Raw genomic sequence first — 20,765 nt, forward strand, 5'->3', positions numbered from 1 at the left:
CTTGGGAACAGCCAGGGGAATATTGCCATCCCAAAGCTGGAGGCAGCAAAAGCAGAGAGGCGGCATTATGAGGAGCTAGCACGGCAGCGCGGCTGGAAGCCCGAGATGCAGCCCCAAAAATTTATTGGGCGGAGGCACACAGGGAGTGTGGCGAAGGCAGGTAGGAGACCTGCGCCAACTTCCTGTGCTTACCGGAGAGAGTGAGGGACGGGCAGGCACAATGTTATGTGGTGGAGCGCACAGTCTACCCAGTGCGTATGCATAGCCCGGTGCCGTACATTCCAGCTCCTCGTATCGGCCGGGCTAGAGTGCCATGAAGCCGGCTTTGCGCATTTGGTCTCCAGTGCGTCTCCTCGGGCCGGCGTACATGGCACCAGCCTTATGCAGGGTGTCCCTGGTTCGCCAGCACAGCCCAGTGCGGGCTATTCCACCTCGCCGCACTGGCCTGGCTACCGGGAGCATTCAACCAAGTAAGGTTGGGCAGGCTCGGTGCTCAAGAGCTCCAGTGCGCCTGCATGTTCCGGTCTATCCAGTGCCACCTCCACGCACCAGCCCTCCAGTGGCAGCCCCCCCGCACCAGGCTGTCTCTCTGTCTTCTGCCTACAGGTGTTCCCGCCTCTCCAGCGCTGCTAGAGCCTTCCTCCTCTCCAGTGCTGAGTCTCCTGTCTGTCCTGAGCCGCCAGAGTCTCCCGTCTGCCCTGAGCAGCCAGAGTCTCCCGTCTGCCCTGAGCCGCCAGAGTCGCCAGTCTGTCCTGAGCCGCCAAAGTCGTCAGTATGTCCTGAGCCGCCAGAGTCTCCAGTCTGTCCTGAGCCGCCAGTCTGTCCTGAGCCGCCAGTCGCCAGTCTGTCCTGAGCCGCCAGTCTGTCCAATCTGTCCTGAGCCGCCAGAGCCGCCAGTCTGTCCTGAGCCGCCAGTCTGTCCTGAGCCGCCAGAGCCGCCAGTCTGTCCTGAGCTGCCAGAGTCTCCCGTCTGTCCTGAGTCTCCTGTCAGCCGCCAGAGCCGCCAGCCAGGAGCCGCCAGCCAGCCAGGAGCCGCCAACCAGCCAGGAGCCGCCAGAGCGCCCAGCCAGCCAGGAGCCGCCAGCCAGGAGCCGCCAGCCAGCCAGGGGCCGCCAGAGCCGTCAGCCAGCCAGGAGCCGCCAGAGCCGTCAGCCAGCCAGGAACCGCCAGAGCCGTCAGCCAGCCAGGAACCGCCAGAGCCGTCAGTCAGCCAGGAACCGCCAGAGCCGTCAGTCAGCCAGGCGATGCCAGAGCCGTCAGTCAGCCAGTCGATGCCAGAATTGACCTTCACTCCGGCGCTGCCGGAATCTCCCGTCCATTTGGCTAGGGCTAGGGTTCCCAGTCGGAGGTCACGGGGGCGGTTGAGGAGGCGGACAAAAACTGTGGTTAAGTGGGGTCCACGTCCCGCACCAGAGCCACCACCGCGTACAAACGCCCACCCAGACCCTCCCCTATAGGTTTATGTTTTGCGGCCGGAGTCCGCACCTTTGTGGGGGGGGGGGGGGTACTGTCACGTTCGGCCCTTTATTTCCGTTGTTTTGTCTTTATTTAGTATGGTCAGAGTGTGAGTTGGGGTGGGCAGTCTCTGTTTGTTTTTCTATGTTTGGTTTCTGTTTCGGGCCTAGTATGGTTCTCAATCAGAGGCAGGTGTCGTTAATTGTCTCTGATTGAGAATCATACTTAGGTAGCCTGGGTTTCACTGTTGGTTTGTGGGTGTTTGTTTCCGTGTGAGTGTTTGTCACCACACGGTACTTTTTCGGTTTTTGTAGATTTCACGTTATCGTTTATTGTTTATGTTCGAGTGTTCATCTGTCTTTATTAAAAACATCATGGACACTTGCCACGCTGCATCTTGGTCCGATCCTTACTCCTCTTCAGACGAAGAGGAAATCTGCCGTTACAGTGAGTGATTGTTCTTTGTACATCGGTCCGTTTTTGTGGGCTCGCTATGTTACTTTGTATTTTTGTAATTTTGAGTAAAGTACGTTGATTACTCATATCTGCTGTCCTGCGCCTGACTCTCTACACCAGCTACACACAGGACCATTACACTCTAACTTACAATATATGAGAGGTGGAATACACATACAGGCCTTCTGGTTGACTCTTCTCTAGAGGAGAGGAGGAATACACATACAGGTCTGCTGGTTGACTCTTCTCTAGAGGAGAGGAGGAATACACATACAGGCCTTCTGGTTGACTCTTCTCTAGTGGAGAGGAGGAATACACATACGGGCCTGCTGGTTGACTCTTCTCTAGAGGAGAGGAGGAATACACATACAGGCCTGCTGGTTGACTCTTCTCTAGAGGAGAGGAGGAATACACATACAGGTCTGCTGGTTGACTCTTCTCTAGAGGAGAGGAGGAATACACATACAGGCCTTCTGGTTGACTCTTCTCTAGATGAGAGGAGGAATACACATACAGGCCTTCTGGTTGACTCTTCTCTAGAGGAGAGGAGGAATACACATACAGGTCTGCTGGTTGACTCTTCTCTAGAGGAGAGGAGGAATATACATACAGGCCTTCTGGTTGACTCTTCTCTAGAGGAGAGGAGGAATACACATACAGGTCTGCTGGTTGACTCTTCTCTAGAGGAGAGGAGGAATACACATACAGGCCTTCTGGTTGACTCTTCTCTAGTGGAGAGGAGGAATACACATACGGGCCTGCTGGTTGACTCTTCTCTAGAGGAGAGGAGGAATACACATACAGGCCTGCTGGTTGACTCTTCTCTAGAGGAGAGGAGGAATACACATACAGGTCTGCTGGTTGACTCTTCTCTAGAGGAGAGGAGGAATACACAGGCCTTCTGGTTGACTCTTCTCTAGATGAGAGGAGGAATACAGGCCTTCTGGTTGACTCTTCTCTAGATTACTCATAGGGTCTGCTGGTTGGAATACACATACAGGCCTTCTGGTTGACCCTTCTCTAGGGGAGAGGAGGATTACTCATATGGGTCTGCTGGTTGACTCTTCTCTAGAGGAGAGGAGGAATACACATACAGGCCTTCTGGTTGACTCTTCTCTAGGGGAGAGGAGGAATACACCTGCTGGTTGACTCTTCTCTAGGGTCTGCTGGTTGACTCTTCTCTAGAGGAGAGGAGGAATACACATACAAGCCTTCTGGTTAACTCTTCTCTAGAGGAGAGGAGGAATACACATACAGGCCTTCTGGTTGACTCTTCTCTAGATGAGAGGTGGAATACACATACAGGCCTTCTGGTTGACTCTTCTCTAGGGGAGAGGAGGAATACACATACGGGCCTGCTGGTTGACTCTTCTCTAGAGGAGAGGAGGAATACACATATGGGTCTGCTGGTTGACTCTTCTCTAGAGGAGAGGAGGAATACACATACGGGCCTTCTGGTTGACCCTTCTCTAGGGGAGAGGAGGAATAAACATACGGCCCTGCTGGTTGACTCTTCTCTAGGGGAGAGGAGGAATACACATACGGGTCTGCTGGTTGACTCTTCTCTAGAGGAGAGGAGGAATACACATACAGGTCTTCTAGTTGACTCTTCTCTAGGGGATAGGAGGAATAAACATTCGGGCCTGCTGGTTGACTCTTCTCTAGAGGAGAGGAGGAATACACATACAGGCCTGCTGGTTGACTCTTCTCTAGAGGAGAGGAGGAATACACATACAGGCCTTCTGGTTGACTCTTCTCTAGAGGAGAGGAGGAATACACATACAGGCCTTCTGGTTGCCTCTTCCTTGGTCATAGGGATAGCTAACCCTCTGTGAATGTATTAGAAACCAATGGCAAGTCCAAGTTCTGCTGAAAAAGAGCTGTAACTCTATGTCCATAATCATGAAGCGATGAGAGAATGTACAGCACTTTGCATTTCCCATCAACTGCCTGAATGATAGCAGGATGTACAAGCTAGACACTGGACAGGAAGACATGCTGCAGTATATACAGACCATTGGACAGGGCGGTCTGTCTTGCACTGCTGATCCGGGACAGTCAGGCATCTGCCGGAATTGTCTGCCATGGATGGGGGGCAAATCACTTGTTATGACTTGACCTCAGTTCTGTCTAGACTAAGTATTATCTCCCCTTGCCTCTGATTGGGTCATTCAGTGGCGGGAGGGGAGAGACGTAGCTGTGCACCCCCCCCCCCCTCCCCACACACACAACTCTCTGCTGCTCATTCCAGTCAGCATCAGTGTCATTGCTACCCCCCGCTTCTCTGCCTGCCTGCCTGACTTTCCATCAAGGTCCATTGAGGTCCATTTAGGCCCATGGCAGTGAGACCCTGCTGTGTCATATGCAGCACAGAGCCAGCCAGCCAGCCTCTCATAATAAACTATGAGGGCCACTGGAAGGCTGGGGACTGGATGTAAAAATTAATGCACCATTGGAGGAACATATTGACTGTTCGGAGCGAACAAGCCAGCCATGTCATTCAGCCTGGCCTTGTGTGTCTGGCTTCTGGGAACTGTCTTCAGTGGAGGTGCTGGGGCCTGTCTCTCCCCCACTGTAACACACCACTCCAGACCACTATTGACCACCCTGTCCACTTTATAGCTCCCATCTCAGCTTATTTATAGAATAATGCATCAGAGAGGCAGTCAGGGAGTGAAGTTAGAGCCTCTCCCTGACACACACACATTACACACACAAACACACACACACACACACACACACACACACACACACACACACACACACACACACACACACACACACACACACACACACACCACCTATAGCCTATATGGTTTGTATAGGATGCTGTTTGACAGATGCAGAAGGTTTCGAGGCCTATAAACCAGCAGCTTGCCTGGTGTGCCACTCCCCGAGTGTCCCCAGAGTGTCCAGCGATGGTAAACTACAGATGCTGAGTGAGTTGTGTGAGATAACAACACACTATACATATGCAAATGTGTGTGCCCATGCACACACACACACACACAGTGTCACACACTACAATTAAAATCCATAAGGTCACTTGTAGCCAATACATTTCGAAATCCTCTTTAATGAATAACAAATAGGTAGTCGCCATGATCATGCATCTAAATTAACAACAAAGCAGCCGCTCAGCAGTGGTTGGATAATAGATTACAGCTTGTTATTCACATGTAAAGTTCAGCCCTATAAAAAGCCAACTGTTTGGTTTATGAGGTACCTTTGGCATGGTTTCATTGTGTGCCACAGCTTAACCTCTGCCTGTTTATTTCTCATCCCTGGAAGTGGGAGGGAGGGAGGGAGAGAGGGAGGGAGGGAGGGAGGGGGTGTGGGCCATGGTGATTGCAGGATTTCTTATTAATCACACACACACTAAGCACAGCACAGTACAAAGCACAGCACCCAACTTCCTCCTCACAGAGAGAGAGACCAAGAGAGAGAAAGGGGGGAGATACACAGAAAAACAGAAGAAGAGAGAAACAGAGCAAGGGAGAGTGAGAGACAGAAACAGAAAGATGGAGAGACAGAGAAGACAGAGGGAGACAGCGTAACATTGCTGTTACACTAGGCTTTGAACCCCACCATTCCTCTGACGGACTCTGCTTTGACTACTGTTACAGGTCGCCAGGAAAACACAGCAGGGCCATGCAGGAACACACACCTGATAAGCAGCCTGCCTTTCTTCTCTCTGCTTATCACCCATGTACAGTGCCAGCCCAACAGGCCTCTCTCCACTGCATGCTCTCCCTCTGACTCCTAATGAGCAGCAGGACAGCTGCCTATTGAGCGTTATAAAGGGGGAAATATATGGGCAGAGAACAGTGTCACAAGGACATGTTAGAATGTATGTTTTGAGTGTCTCTATAGATATGTTGGCCTAAACATTCAGTCACCAAGGCTAGCTCACCACATGCTGTAATTAATCGAGTGTGTGTGCATGTTGAGGTGGCATGTTTGCAGTTCTTACAGTGCTGCCAGGTTACAAACCCCGGAGAAAGACACACCGAGGATACGAACCCCGGAGAAAGACACACTGAGGACACGAACCCCGGAGAAAGACACACTGAGGACACGAACCCCGGAGAAAGACACACTGAGGACACGAACCCCGGAGAAAGACACACTGAGGATACGAACCCCGGAGAAAGACACACTGAGGACACGAACCCCGGAGAAAGACACACTGAGGACACGAACCCCGGAGAAAGACACACTGAGGACACGAACCCCGGAGAAAGAGACACTGAGGACACGGACCCCGGAGAAAGAGACACTGAGCACACGAACCCCGGAGAAAGACACACTGAGGACACGAACCCCGGAGAAAGACACACTGAGGACACGAACCCCGGAGAAAGAGACACTGAGGACACGGACCCCGGAGAAAGACACAATGAGGACACGAACCCCGGAGAAAGAGACAATGAGGACACGAACCCCGGAGAAAGACACATTGAGGACACGAACCCCAGAGAAAGACACACCGAGGATACGAACCCCGGAGAAAGAGACACTAAGGACACGAACACCGGAGAAAGAGACACTAAGGACACGAACCCCGGAGAAAGAGACACTGAGGACACGAACCCCGGAGAAAGAGACACTGAGGACACGAACCCTGGAGAAATAAACACTAAGGACACAAATCCCAGAGAAAGAGACACTGAGGACACGAACCCCGGAGAAAGAGACACTGAGGACACGAACCCCGGAGAAAGAGACACTAAGGACATGAACCCCGGAGAAAGACACACTGAGGACACGAACCCCGGAGAAAGAGACACTGAGAACACGAACCCCGGAGAAAGACACACTGAGGATACGAACCCCGGAGAAAGAGACACTAAGGACACGAACCCCGGAGAAAGACACACTGAGGACACGAACCCCGGAGAAAGAGACACTGAGGACACGAACCCTGGAGAAAGACACATTGAGGACACGAACCCCGGAGAAAGAAACACTAAGGACACAAACCCCGGAGAAAGAAACACTAAGGACACAAACCCCGGAGAAAGAGACACTGAGGACACGAACCCCGGAGAAAGAGACACTGAGGACACGAACCCCGGAGAAAGACACACTGAGGACACGAACCCCGGAGAAAGAGACACTGAGGACACGAACCCCGGAGAAAGAAACACTAAGGACACAAATCCCAGAGAAAGAGACACTGAGGACACGAACCCCGGAGAAAGACACACTGAGGACACGAACCCCGGAGAAAGAGACACTGAGAACACGAACCCCGGAGAAAGACACACTGAGGACACGAACCCCGGAGAAAGAGACACTGAGGACACGAACCCCGGAAAAAGAGACACTGAGAACACGCACCCCGGAGAAAGAGACACTGAGAACACGCACCCCGGAGAAAGACACACTGAGGACACGAACCCCGGAGAAAGACACACTGAGGACACGAACCCCGGAGAAAGAGACACTGAGGACACGAACCCCGGAGAAGGTCACACTGAGAACACGCACGCACAACATATCCACAGCCATCATTCACTCCAAAGATCAACCAATAATGGCGCTGCGGCGAACAATGGCGCTGCGGAGAACACGAACCCCGGAGAAAGAGACACTGAGAACACGCACCCCGGAGAAAGAGACACTGAGAACACGCACCCGGAGAAAGAGATACTGAGAACACGCACCCGGAGAAAGACACACTGAGGACACGAACCCCGGAGAAAGACACACTGAGGACACGAACCCCGGAGAAAGAGACACTGAGGACACGAACCCCGGAGAAGGTCACACTGAGAACACGCACGCACAACATATCCACAGCCATCATTCACTCCAAAGATCAACCAATAATGGCGCTGCGGCGAACAATGGCGCTGCGGAGAACACGAACCCCGGAGAAAGAGACACTGAGAACACGCACCCCAGAGAAAGAGACACTGAGAACACGCACCCCGGAGAAAGACACACTAAGGACACAAACCCCGGAGAAAGACACACTGAGGACACGAACCCCGGAGAAAGAGACACTGAGGACACGAACCCCGGAGAAGGTCACACTGAGAACACGCACGCACAACATATCCACAGCCATCATTCACTCCAAAGATCAACCAATAATGGCGCTGCGGCGAACAATGGCGCTGCGGAGAACACGAACCCCGGAGAAAGAGACACTGAGAACACGCACCCCGGAGAAAGAGACACTGAGAACACGCACCCCGGAGAAAGAGATACTGAGAACACGCACCCCGGAGAAAGACACACTGAGGACACGAACCCCGGAGAAAGACACACTGAGGACACGAACCCCGGAGAAAGAGACACTGAGGACACGAACCCCGGAGAAGGTCACACTGAGAACACGCACGCACAACATATCCACAGCCATCATTCACTCCAAAGATCAACCAATAATGGCGCTGCGGCGAACAATGGCGCTGCGGAGAACACGAACCCCGGAGAAAGAGACACTGAGAACACGCACCCCGGAGAAAGAGACACTGAGAACACGCACCCCGGAGAAAGACACACTAAGGACACAAACCCCGGAGAAAGACACACTGAGGACACGAACCCCGGAGAAAGAGACACTGAGGACACGAACCCCGGAGAAGGTCACACTGAGAACACGCACGCACAACATATCCACAGCCATCATTCACTCCAAAGATCAACCAATAATGGCGCTGCGGCATGTCAAGTTTTCTGAAGAAACCATTAACCTTCATAGACCATAATCAGATTGTGGATCAATCTAACATTTTCCAATGAAATTAAATTATAGACCCATACCAAACAATCAAAATACAAGACAAAGACATAGCTGAGGGAATAACACAATAAACAATTTAAGAGAAAATACATTTAAATCTGCTTTTGTTCTTTGTAAATTAATTGGGTTGTACTAAGAGCAGAAAAATGAATGAGTTAATACTCTAAATGATAATAGCATTTACAAGGAGGCACATCTGTATGAACCTAACATGATTATCATGGGGAAAGTGTTTTAATAATATTGTACTTGTTTAATTTGAAATATTATGATCATTAAAAAGAATGAATTCCAGAACAAGCTAGTTAAATCCTCCATGTCACTGTGCTGATGATGATGAGAGAGAGAGAGAGAGAGAGAGAGAGAGAGAGAGAGAGAGAGAGAGCGAGAGCGAGAGAGACAGAGAGAGAGAGACAGAGAGAGAGAGAGACTTGAAACAAACATAAATAACATTGGTTGTGGTTTCTGAGACATTTTTGTATTATGCTAAATTAAGACAGTTATATACAATAGAAAACATTTCACAACAGGTTAAGTATGTTCCCTCAGGCCACTTCTCTACTACCACATATCTACAACACACAATCCATGTGTACGTGTGTGTATGGTGTATATGTTATCATGTGTGTGTGTATGCGTGTGTCTGTGCCCGTGTGTGTCTCTTCACAGTTCCAGTTGTTCCATAAGGTGTATTTTTATCTTGTTTTTAAATCTAATTTTACTTCTTGCATGAATTACTTGATGTGGAAAAGAGTTCCATCTAGTCATGGCTCTATTTAGTACTGTGCACCTTCCATAGTCTGTTCTGGACTTGGAGACTGTTAAGAGACCTCTGGTGGCATGCCTTGTGGGGTATGCATTTTGTGTCTAAGCTGTGTGCTAGTAGTTTAACAGACAGCTCGGTGCATTCAACATGTCAATACTTCTCACAAATACAAGTGGTGATGAAGTCAATCTCTCCTCTACTTTGAACCAGGAGAGATTGACATGCAGATTATTAATGTTAGCTCTCATGTACATTTAAGGGCCAGCCGTGCTGCCCTGGTCATTAAGCAGCACCAACCAAAAGCAGTCCACCGTGGAGGAGTGTTTAATGGGGTATGGGTGTGCTCTAACAGGGGATAAGGAGGAACCCAGGGGTCAACAGCTCTGCTCTAAGCTATGCCTGTCCTCCAGTACAACTCCCACTCAGAAGAGACACACTATACAGCCCAGCCTGGTCTCAACACCCAGCCAGGTATTAACCAAATACTACTGTGTGTGTCCACAGATCACTGCAGGTCTTGTGCGTGACAGACACCCATAGTCCTGGTCCTGCGTCACTGCCTCGTCCTACACTGAATCACAAACACAGAGGAACCAGTCGGACCCCATGAGTCACCCAGCGACCAATCAGCAGAGAGTCAGGCATAGTGTTTTCAAGCAAGTTTTTAAGCAGAAGCGTTTTCTGGGAAGAGGGCTTGGTTAACCAGAGCACATCCATCCCCACATGTGGTTAGCCTTTCCTTCCCTTCTTCCTTTTCTCACTCCATCGTTTCTGCTATCACATAGAACTTAGGGGCGGGGCAGGTCATGGCACACATGCTTCCCCAGCTGACTTGTGTGTGTGATATTTCAGAGGAGGGTGTTGGACCAGTGCTTAGGAGCAGGAAAGGGCCATGGTGCTTCAGAGTCATTTAGCAGCTGGGCTCCTGTTCCAGGGAATTTATACCCTGACTACACCCGTCGCGTCGCGTGCCCGAGTGTTGCAAAATAAACATAGAAATCTATATTATTAAATTATTGCACCCACACTGCTCGTGCGCGCAAACGAGTGCAAGCTAGCTAGCTAAATTGCCATAAATGTTTAATGCTTTTCGACCTGTCCCCAAATTAATGTAATTGGTTCAGAGTTTGTTTTGATATTTTAACCTGCGTGTCATGATCGCATTTTGTGTGGGAGGGCAAAATACATTTATGCACGATGGCGCACGCACACAGCCGGGTTGGGTTCCGTGTAACTGTCTGGTTCTCTGAAGAGTAGCTTCCTCTCTGGAACAACCATCCCTCTCTCTTCACAGAATCCAGCAGACGCCACAGTAGCAGACGCACAGACGCACACACACAGACGTGAATTACACAGAAAGATATCTGGTGACAGAGCTGCTGAGGTATCAAATGATTTCATTTGCAAACACCCATAATATCCAAACCAGCCATGTAAATAGCCAAGCATCAGCATTTAGTGACCACACTATCTGCAAGCCAATAGGCATTGTATCAGCTTCTAGGGCGGAGGCCTCATCTCCCTGACTTTGTCTCTTTCAGAAAGTTACTGAGGTAAAAGCAACAGTCCTAAAGCACCGGAGATGGAAGACAGGCTTTCATACACTCCCATTCAAAAGTTTGGGGTCACTTAGACATATTTCGGTGTTGAAAGAAAAGCACATTTTGTTATCCATTAAAATAACATTAAATTGATCAGAAATACAGTGTAGACATTGTTAATGTTGTAAATGACTATTGTAACTGGAAGTGGCTGATTTTTTTATGGAATATACATAGGTGTGCAAAGGCCTATTATTTGTGCTGTTCTGTGAAGGGAGTAGTACACAGCATAGTACCAGATCTTCAGTTTCTTGGAAATTTCTCACACGGAATAGCCTTCATTTCTCAGAACAAGAATAGACTGACGAGTTTCAGAAGAAAGTTATTTGTTTCTGGCCATTTTGAGCCTGTAATCGAACCCACAAATGCTGACGCTCCAGATACTCAACTAGTCTAAAGAAGGCCAGTTTTATTGCTTCTTTAATCAGGAAAACAGTTTTCAGTTGTGCTAACATAATTGCAAAAGGGTTTTCTAATGATCAATTAGACTTTTAATATGATAAATTGGACTGGCTAACACAACGTGCCATTGGAACACAGGAGTGATGGTTGCTGATAATGGGCCTCTATACACCTATATAGATATTCTATTAAAAAAATCTGCCGTTTCCAGCTACAATAGTCATTTACAACATTAACTATGTTTACACTGTATTTCTGATCAATTTGATGTTATTTTAATGGACAAAAAAATTAGCTTTTCTTTCAAAAACAAGGACATTTCTAAGTGATCCCAAACTTTTGAACGGTAGTGTATATCTAAAGGTCAGTTCTTGTCCTTTTTCTGAGGTTGATTCTCTGAAAAATCCAGAGCCTTTTGCTAGCCCCTGCCTGAGCACACAGCTGCCATGACCCATCACGGAGTGCGTATGTGTGTGTGTGCGTGTGTCATTGATCCTCAATAAAAGGAGCCAGGTTAGAGGAGACGGATGCACCCCCTCTGCACACCCCACCGCCACCCCCACGACCTTTGAGAGCACCCTGGAGGCCCATGGGCCCCTCCACCCCCCCACGATCTCATTCATTTCTCCCTTTCTCTCTCTCTCGCTCTGAAAGGAAGGGTCAGTTCTAAGAGCAGACAGGTTCTTTCCCTTCGTTGTTTTAAAGACTGAACGCCAGGTCAATGTAGCCAACAATGTGGCCATGAAATAATCATAGCCAACTGAATATCAAAGAAATTGTTCCAAAAAAATTGAATAAGGTGTGAAAAGTAAAAGAAAAAATAACTAATAATCACATTTTTCTATGACCTTAATGTTACATCCTTTTCTTTTTCGGGCAGCTATGACAGTGATATAAGCATGAGGCAATTATAGTTTTAAAATGCCCTAAAGAGATAATAATGGTATTAAATTAGATATGGGAAAATATCTGAACTATGGCCTGGGGGACATTCTTTTATTTAGCATTTTCTTTTCACGTCAGCACAAATGGAGGCACGAGAAGCCAGTTAAATCAGTGATCTGCTATCAGTGTTCTCTCTACCCTCCATCTCGCCATCAAAGCCAGTAACATCTGAGTCTTTGAGGGTATTGTTGACCACACACACATCAGTGAAAGACTGAGCAACACTAACTAGGTGGGTAGTCATTGATCCAGCAGAAATGAAAGAGCAGAAAAAGTTAATAGAAGAGAAATGGAAAAAATAGAGAGAAAAAGAGATAAAGGATTAAAGATAGAGGACAGGAGGTAGAGAGGTAAGAGACAGAGCTGAACAGAAAAATGTGTGATGTTCATTTCCATGCCTGTTGATTGCTTGCCTGGCTCAGTCTCTATCTATCTCTCTCTCTCTCTGTATGTCCCTTCTCTCCCCAGTCCTCCGTACTGTGAGCGGTGTCTGTCCCTTCTCTCTCCCCTTGGCTCCCAGCAGAAGTGGGGCAGACTGCACGTCTGGCCGTGTGAAGTATTTTGGTTATCAGCCAAGCGTGTCGCTGTACCTGCAGCCATCTGTGAAGGGGCCGCCTGCCCTCCGCCAGCCAGCCAGCCGATGTTCCACTTCCCTTGTGACAGAAATGGGGATGGCCCATACTCTCTCACTATCTCACTCTACACGGTGGACTCTCTCTCTCTCTGTTGTGTTGGTAAGGCCAGAGTATTATGGGTCTGCATGGGACCACCCTCTAGTCTTGCTGCAGCTCTGCCCATCTGCTTTTCCACTCCTCACTTCATCACATGCATAATGCATCTCAGATTCTCTCAGTTTCTCTCTCAGTTTCTCTCTCAGTCTCTCTCTCAGTCTCTCTCTCAGTTTCTCTCTCAGTTTCTATCTCAGTTTCTCTCTTAGTCTCTCTTTCTCTGTCTCTCTCAGTTTCTCTCTCAGTCTCTCTCTCAGTCTCTCTCTCAGTTTCTATCTCAGTTTCTCAGTTTCTCTCTCAGTCTCTCTCTCAGTTTCTCTTTCAGTTTTTCAGTTTATCTCTCAGTCTCTCTCTCAGTCTCTCTCTCAGTTTCTTTCTGTTTCTCTCAGTTTCTCTCTCAGTTTCTCTGTGTCTCTCTCTCTCAGTCTCTCAAGTGGAGGAAAGAATGCAGAGAACATGAATACCTTGATTAAAAATCTATTTTTCACATTCAAGAGCTCCATAGAAAGGAAGAAATAAGGGTGAGCAACTGGGCAGTTTTAAAATGAGCTGAATGTTCCCTCTTTGAAGTTACTGTATCCGACCATGCTATGTCAATCATTTGGATACAGTAGACTGCAGTCTATACATAATGTTGGAGACTATATTGGACTGTAATGTGTAATGTGACATGTCATGTTGAAAGCCTAGATGACCTGGTCTGTGATAAAGGCCCAGTCTGTTGTTCTTCGAGAGAGTGCCATGCCAAATAGACTGGATGGGAGGATATTATCCAAAACAATAGGATTAAGGGCATGGACAATGTCCACCACCGCCAAACAGGCTGGTATGGAGGTGGGCTGGGCTGGGACAATAGAGGAGAGAGGGGTGGGAGAAATGATTACGAGAGCACAAAAGCTGTCGCTACAGTATCCCCCACACCCTCCTAAACACATCCCCCCAGAACTGCCAAACTACCCATCAGACGGTGTTGCATTGGTGTCACATGGGTAGAATCTGAGCTGACCATGGCTTCTCATCTCACAAACAAACAGAGGGGTATTTGGGGATGGGGGAGGGGTGGAGAAGGGAGGGGCCATGGAGGAGGGCTGCTGGCATCAGGCCTGAGGGAAAAGACACGCATACAGAAAGATTGCCACCTCAAAATTCTGCCCTACTGCACAGGAGTCATGGGAAAAGCAAAGAATTTGCTGTGTCAAATTAATACCATATCATATCCATGACAGAGACTATAGACTCTACTCTCTCACTACATGGGGAAGTCTAAATGAAAAGGGGCCTTTATGAACTAGCAATTACTACTATACAAATACAACTTCACAGCAGCTCCTATTCTGTTCCATTTACTCTATCCAGGAACATTTAAGATGGAAGAAATAGCATGCAGAAACCCTCTGGACTTAAGTACAAACATCCAGATAGAGCTGCATGAACCTCGCAGGACATGCTTGTTAGAGTCAGAGCCACAGGCAGATGTTCTACACAAGCTGACAGCAAACACAGATCAACAACAGAGAAAGCTGCCTGCTGGAAAAAGGCCTTCACACATGCATGACACTCTGCACGGAAATGCCTTCTGTAAGCACTGAGCAGCAGATCCCCAGCCAAACACTCACTCCCTCTCAAAACACTAAGCATTGAGCAAGCTAGCAGAAACTCAAGCTGACACGGTGTTCTCCAGTCCCAAGATCTGACTGAGAGTTAGAGAGGGCTGGGCAGTATACCGTATTTGACTCTATACTGGTATTGATGCACAGACTGGTTTGGGTTTTTACTTTACCTTCTATAACAGTATTTGAATTTTTGGTTTGTTAAATGTGATACGCTGTGTGTAACGTCCATTTTTATAATTTATTCTGATACTTGATTCTATCTCTTTCTGCTCTCTCCCTCCATGCTGCTTTCCACACAGACCTAGACCCACCCCTGCCACTCAAGGAGTGTATTTGTTTTTGCTTGTCCAAGAGACACTTGTGTTCAGTCTGCATGGTCAATTTTATTGATTTATTTATTTATAATAAAAAAATGGCTACATAAATTAAGGTTAAATTTTTTTTAAATACAAAATTCAAATATGGTCAATGCAGCACATGCAACAATGTTGATGACAACGATGCTGTTTACACTTTGCGTTTAATATAAATCCACAAGCGTTCTATAAATACACTATTAATTTGTCTGCAAACAGCAAGTTTGTATTTTCTTAGCAAGTTGTGGCTAAATCGTGTTAGCCGCTAATGCTAATCGCTAGTTAGCTGGCTAGCTAGCTAATAAATATACTGAGTCAGAGCAAACGTAGCTAGCTATACAGCCTGATACCAGTGGTGGTGTAGGCCTAAATCAGCATGTTGTTTGTGCAACAGTATCCTCTCAACCAAAGAGGATTAGGCAACGCATGAATATGTTAGCTACATGAAATAGCTAAGAGAAAACCTTTAATGTCGGCAAAAATTATAGGGTGCCCTAGAAACACTGGTTCTTACACTATCACAATAACTCCTCTCTAGCATTTTAATTTGTTGTCATTTCAAACAACATATCCAAAGGGCCCACTATTATATTGTAACTATACAAGTATAGAAATCATTCTATTTCCATGATTCCAACAGTTCACCTAAGTGTTGTGATCTAAATTGTTAAAAGTCAAATTGCAATTCCAACATTTGGTTAAAAAGAATGCCTAGATTTTTTGCCAATGTAGGGCAGCCCTGGATGGTAGTGGGGAAATGATCTCAAATGAGTGCAAGAAATGCAGAAATTGATGACAATAAAGACATTTATTTTTGGTTGAAGTTTAATTGAACAGTACAATTCAATCAGAATGAAGAAAGACTCATTGAAATAATTGAGAATATATGTGTTGCCACCCTATGATCACACACTACTCATAAAGCAATTTAGAAATTGTATTATTATGAGAATATATGTGTTGCCACCCTATGATCACACACTATTCATAAAGCAATTTAGAAATGGTATTATTATAAAACATAAAATACCGTAACATACTGTCATACGGTCAAAAATGTGAAAAGTACTGTGATATGATTCAGTATTTTGGCCATATCGACCTGCCCTAGAGTGAATGGGCCTTGGAGCCTTGAATGTTGTCAGTTCTGAAATTTTCAGGAATCAAGACATTATGCATACTACAACCAATTAAAGATAATCACTCTTCTTTCTGATCTAGTCTCTCTGTCCACATAACAAAGTTGTTACAGAAAATGTGCTGACAGAATAGAATAGAGCCTGTAGAAATAGGCTACACACAGTAACATTACAGTCTAACTGTGTATTGCCTACAAATGCTCTGTTCAGCCTGGCCTCCAACCTGTCATTTCAGGTCTGTCAGAACTCAACCTGCACCCATCTGTTCCTCACCAAACCAAACCGCCAGAGCAGCACACCTGTGAACCATTTCACCAGACAGACACATCAGAGCACTCACATATCCCTCCCGCTTCAACAGGGATCTGGCTTACACACAGTCACTGCCTGCTCTCACAGTTCCTAGTACCACCTTTCCCTGGCTTAGCTTATTCTATGAAACACGTTCACAAATTAATACCACCAAGAGTGAACACTAGATTTTTATTTCTTTTCAGATAGACTACTTTGAATAATGCAAAGGGGATGCTTGAAATGTTCTGCAGATTTGTATAACCTTTATAATGTACTGTATGATAAAAATAGTATTTTGTCTGTAATGTCTTTTTCGTTATGTGTCGGACCTAAGAAAGACTAGCTGTCGCCATTGGCGTTGGCTAATAGGGATCCTAATCAAATAAAAAAAGAAAAATCTGCAAGCTAAAGTAAAAGCATGAGATAGGCCTAAACTCTTGCAACAGGCTATTTATGTATTGACACAACAGGGAAAGCCATGATCACTATCCAAACTATGTCCAGATCTGCTGATGACATTGAGCAAAACTATCAAAACTCTCTACTCTGCATTTCAACATAATAGCCAGGAAGCTCAGCTCTAACTTAGTCAAGGGGAAGCTTGGCCCCAGATTCCTGGGTTTTTCCTGCAATTCTAATCAAAGTTGAAACCATGCGACCTTGGAATGGAAGCTGGGGTCACGGCCCTATGAGGAAGATATCAATCAGCCAGCTCCCAACAACAGCTGAGTGTGAGGGCAGAGGAGCGAGAGCTGAGAGGACAGACTCAGCCTTTCTCTTTCTCTGTCACTTTCTCTCTCTCTTTCTTTCTCTGTCTCTCTCTCTCTCCGTCTCTCTCTCTGTCTATCTTTCTCTGTCTCTCTCTCTCTCTCTGTCTCTCTCTCTCTCTCTCTCGCTCTCTGTCTCTCGCTCTCTCTGTCTCTTTCTCTCGGTCTCTTTCTCTCTGTCTTTTTCACTCTTTATGTTTCTCTCTCTCTTTCTCTGTCTCTTTTTCTGCCCTCTGACATATAGCAATACGGGTACTCTCCCCATAGAAGACAGACAGTGGGCCCTAAATCTCTCCTTCCTTCTTTCCCTCCATACGACTCTCAGAGATCCACAGAGCATTCAAACACACATTAGCACATAATGCCTGTGTAGATGGAGAACAGATCAATGGTACTAAATTGATCTTGAGAAAAAACTAGGGGGTTGCACAGTGCATTTAAAGATACAAACACAATGATTAGGGAGGGAGACAGGGGTCATTGGTTATCACCGTTTTCCACCAGTGGATGTGGCCATTTCCATGGCTGCTCCTGGCTGCTGATCCACATAGCAAGCAAGAACAGAGAAGGTAGGCAATTAATTTGTCTCCTTTCTTGCCGTAGTGAAAGGCAAGCCAGGGAACGCCATTTCAACTAATTACCTTGCACAGTGGATTCTTATTTATTCATGTTAATGCAAGCCTCTTTGGCAGTTGAGTTGAACATGCATAGCTCTCTAGCCAGTCTGCATGTAATCGATCTGTCTGGATTGACATAAAGGATATGTCCATGCATGTAGCTTAGGTTTCACAAATATAGATATTAATACTGTACTCTTAAATTGGTTTTAATTTCCTACTTAATAATCTGTCAGTTGTACCTCTTACTAAAGCTTCAGCTATATGATTCATCAGGATATAGGTCTAAATTGGAATGAAATGCTTCCAAATGACTAGGCCTACACAATTTGTTTGGGCACAACTTAGACCTACAATAACATTCACACTTTTAAAAAATAAAGATAAATCCAAACTAAATGTGATTGTATATGTAGTTGCTGGTTTGTTACAAAGGGTTGTGTTCCAAGTTTTACCAGTAGAGGGAGCACGGACAAATAGTAAAATAATACTCACGCAAATGACCATTATAAAAACATCCATTTTCACATTACACCATTCAATTTCCATGAGTTGTCCAGAAAAATAAATTAATGCTTCCTTTTTCTGGTTAATGACAAGAATATATGTCAAGAAAACTGCAGTGCACTTCTAAAGAGCATGGATGGGTATTGTGCAGTAGCCTGTAATAGGAAAAGATTATGGATATTATTAGATGACCAAATAGCATTTGTCCTGGTAGTCATCACAACATTGAGGTACTATATAGAAAATTAAAATTGGACTATAGAACCTGGCTCTATCTACGCTGCCTTATTCCAAGAAATAAGGCTCTTTACCATGTGAGACATAGTAAAAGAACAGAACAGAATAGAAGAATACTGTAGCACTCTTAAACTACTCTTGTCTTCATTAGGGCAGAGCATTTTTCACAATTCTCTCAATGGGATTAGTCACAGACGTAATGCAGCAACATCAGTAGGCTACATAAGCACGTCTTTGCTTTGATTGAATATTTAATTCATCTTTGCACCAAAAAAATAAACGTTATGAGCACTAAACATTTAACCACAAATTGAGAATTGAGGTTTTAAATTTAGACAAATGAGGCTAAATGAGCTTTCCAGTTGCGTGACTATTTTCTGAACTGCGATGTTCTTCCTTCTCGCCCTTTCTTTCGCCTCTGTATGGAGTAATGGTCTCATTTCAACAGCAAGATTATTCGTAATCAAATGCAACAACTTTCAAATGATGATTTTGAAATGTATTTGTAGCCGACTTGATTCAAATCCTGGGATATCGCATGGGAAACATGAATTATGACGGCTAGGGATACAGACTGTAGCCTACATAATGATTCGACCATAGATTTCATACTATATGTTTGCATCCAGAGCTATTATGTAAATCGGACACATAAAGAAACCAATACGGAGCAAAACTAAACAATAAACAGAAAATGCATCATTGTATCCGTTTGTGATACAAAGATGCGATAGGGTGCATGACAGTTTTACCTCTTATCTCTCTCTCTTGTAAACAACCTAAGTCGCGAATATTATTTTATACAAGACTGGTTGAACTCAAACTTCAGCTGTAAACATATCTTACCTTCGTACACAGGGGCCATCGGTGCAAGGACTTCTGTTATTCATGGCAGAAAATAAAGCAAGATATCTGTTCAGAACTCAATAAAAATCTGCCATCTTGAGCCACTGACAGAGTCTCTGTCTCCTGCATTACTAGCCCAGTTTATTAGTGAGAAAACATGTCTAAAATCCCATCCAGGGTTCCAAATTCGTGCTCAGTCCACGGGAAAATAATAAAGGAAGATTTCTGCAACACAACCCCGCGGATTGTGAATTGTTTTTAGCTCAAATGTTGAGCCAAATTGCAGGTTGACTTGAGCTAGAGTATAACATGACTGTAGAGACCCTGCAAAAGTTGCAATGAGAAGAGCGGAGCGAGTTTGGTGTAGTATAGTCAATTGACTATCGAATCGGTCGTAGTCATAGCAAGGTTAAAAAAAAGAAAAAAAAGATGCATCTCTTTCGGGCCCCATTAGTTTCGTTTTAATAACAGTTGCGTGTCGTGTAACTTTGTAATCATTCATCTAAAATGTTTAATGTAAATTGATATTGTGAGAAAAACCTTAGGCATACATATATATTTAATCTAAAATAATAGGTTATGTATGCATGTGGATGGAGTAGCCTTAATTACTGTAGTTAGGCCTATACTGTTTCCCAATAAAGATAAAAACCTAACACATTTTTTTACGAATGTAATTAAAAATCCTTGCCTACTGTGCAAAATGATTTTTTAGACCTCACACGTCTAATTAATGTTATACATGTAAGCAACATTAAAACATAGGGTATATAGGCTCATTGAAATTATTAATTAAGCTGTAATTAAGCTATAATTCACTTCTCCAGCTTGGCATCCTTATATTAAAAATAACAGTCTTAACACAAACAATATCAGGTGCGTAGTAACCTAACAATTTAACCACTAGTATTAGCAAAAGATCTACAGGAACAAATGCAAATGTAACATGTCATGAACTATTACGCATGAATACGCAGTCCAACCTCACATTCAATTCGTTGGAATAAGTTAACAAAGTATCTCTGTGTCTTGTTTTAGAACTGCGCATTTAACATTGTGTTGAATGATTCTGTGGGCCATTCGTCGTGCCTGTGTCAAGCACTCATCATACAGTATGACGACATTAGATTTGCACAGAATTAACTCGAGCCAAAGATCATGGATATACTGACAAGATACCTGTCTCTCCGCTCTAATAATGGGAGTCGTTGTCCACAAAGTGGTATGGTGGGCTTCCTCCCACCTATTCTTTCTTTGGATTGGTGGATACATCTTGTAA

At 45.6% G+C, this 20,765-nt stretch overlaps 1 protein-coding gene across 1 annotated transcript in view; it reads right to left on the reverse strand.

The window, feature by feature from the left end:
• The window catches only part of LOC115134078 (homeodomain-interacting protein kinase 2-like), a 128,189-nt gene extending 108,369 nt beyond the window's left edge, over positions 1-19,820 (reverse strand). Inside the window, 1 exon segment of the mRNA XM_029667699.2 lies at positions 19,487-19,820. Within this exon segment, the coding sequence (XP_029523559.2) occupies positions 19,487-19,505 (19 nt within the window). The 5' untranslated portion in view covers positions 19,506-19,820.
• Between the last annotated feature and the right edge of the window lie 945 nt (positions 19,821-20,765).

This window comes from Oncorhynchus nerka, linkage group LG9a, assembly GCF_034236695.1.
Source record: "Oncorhynchus nerka isolate Pitt River linkage group LG9a, Oner_Uvic_2.0, whole genome shotgun sequence".
Classification (NCBI taxonomy): domain Eukaryota; kingdom Metazoa; phylum Chordata; class Actinopteri; order Salmoniformes; family Salmonidae; genus Oncorhynchus; species Oncorhynchus nerka.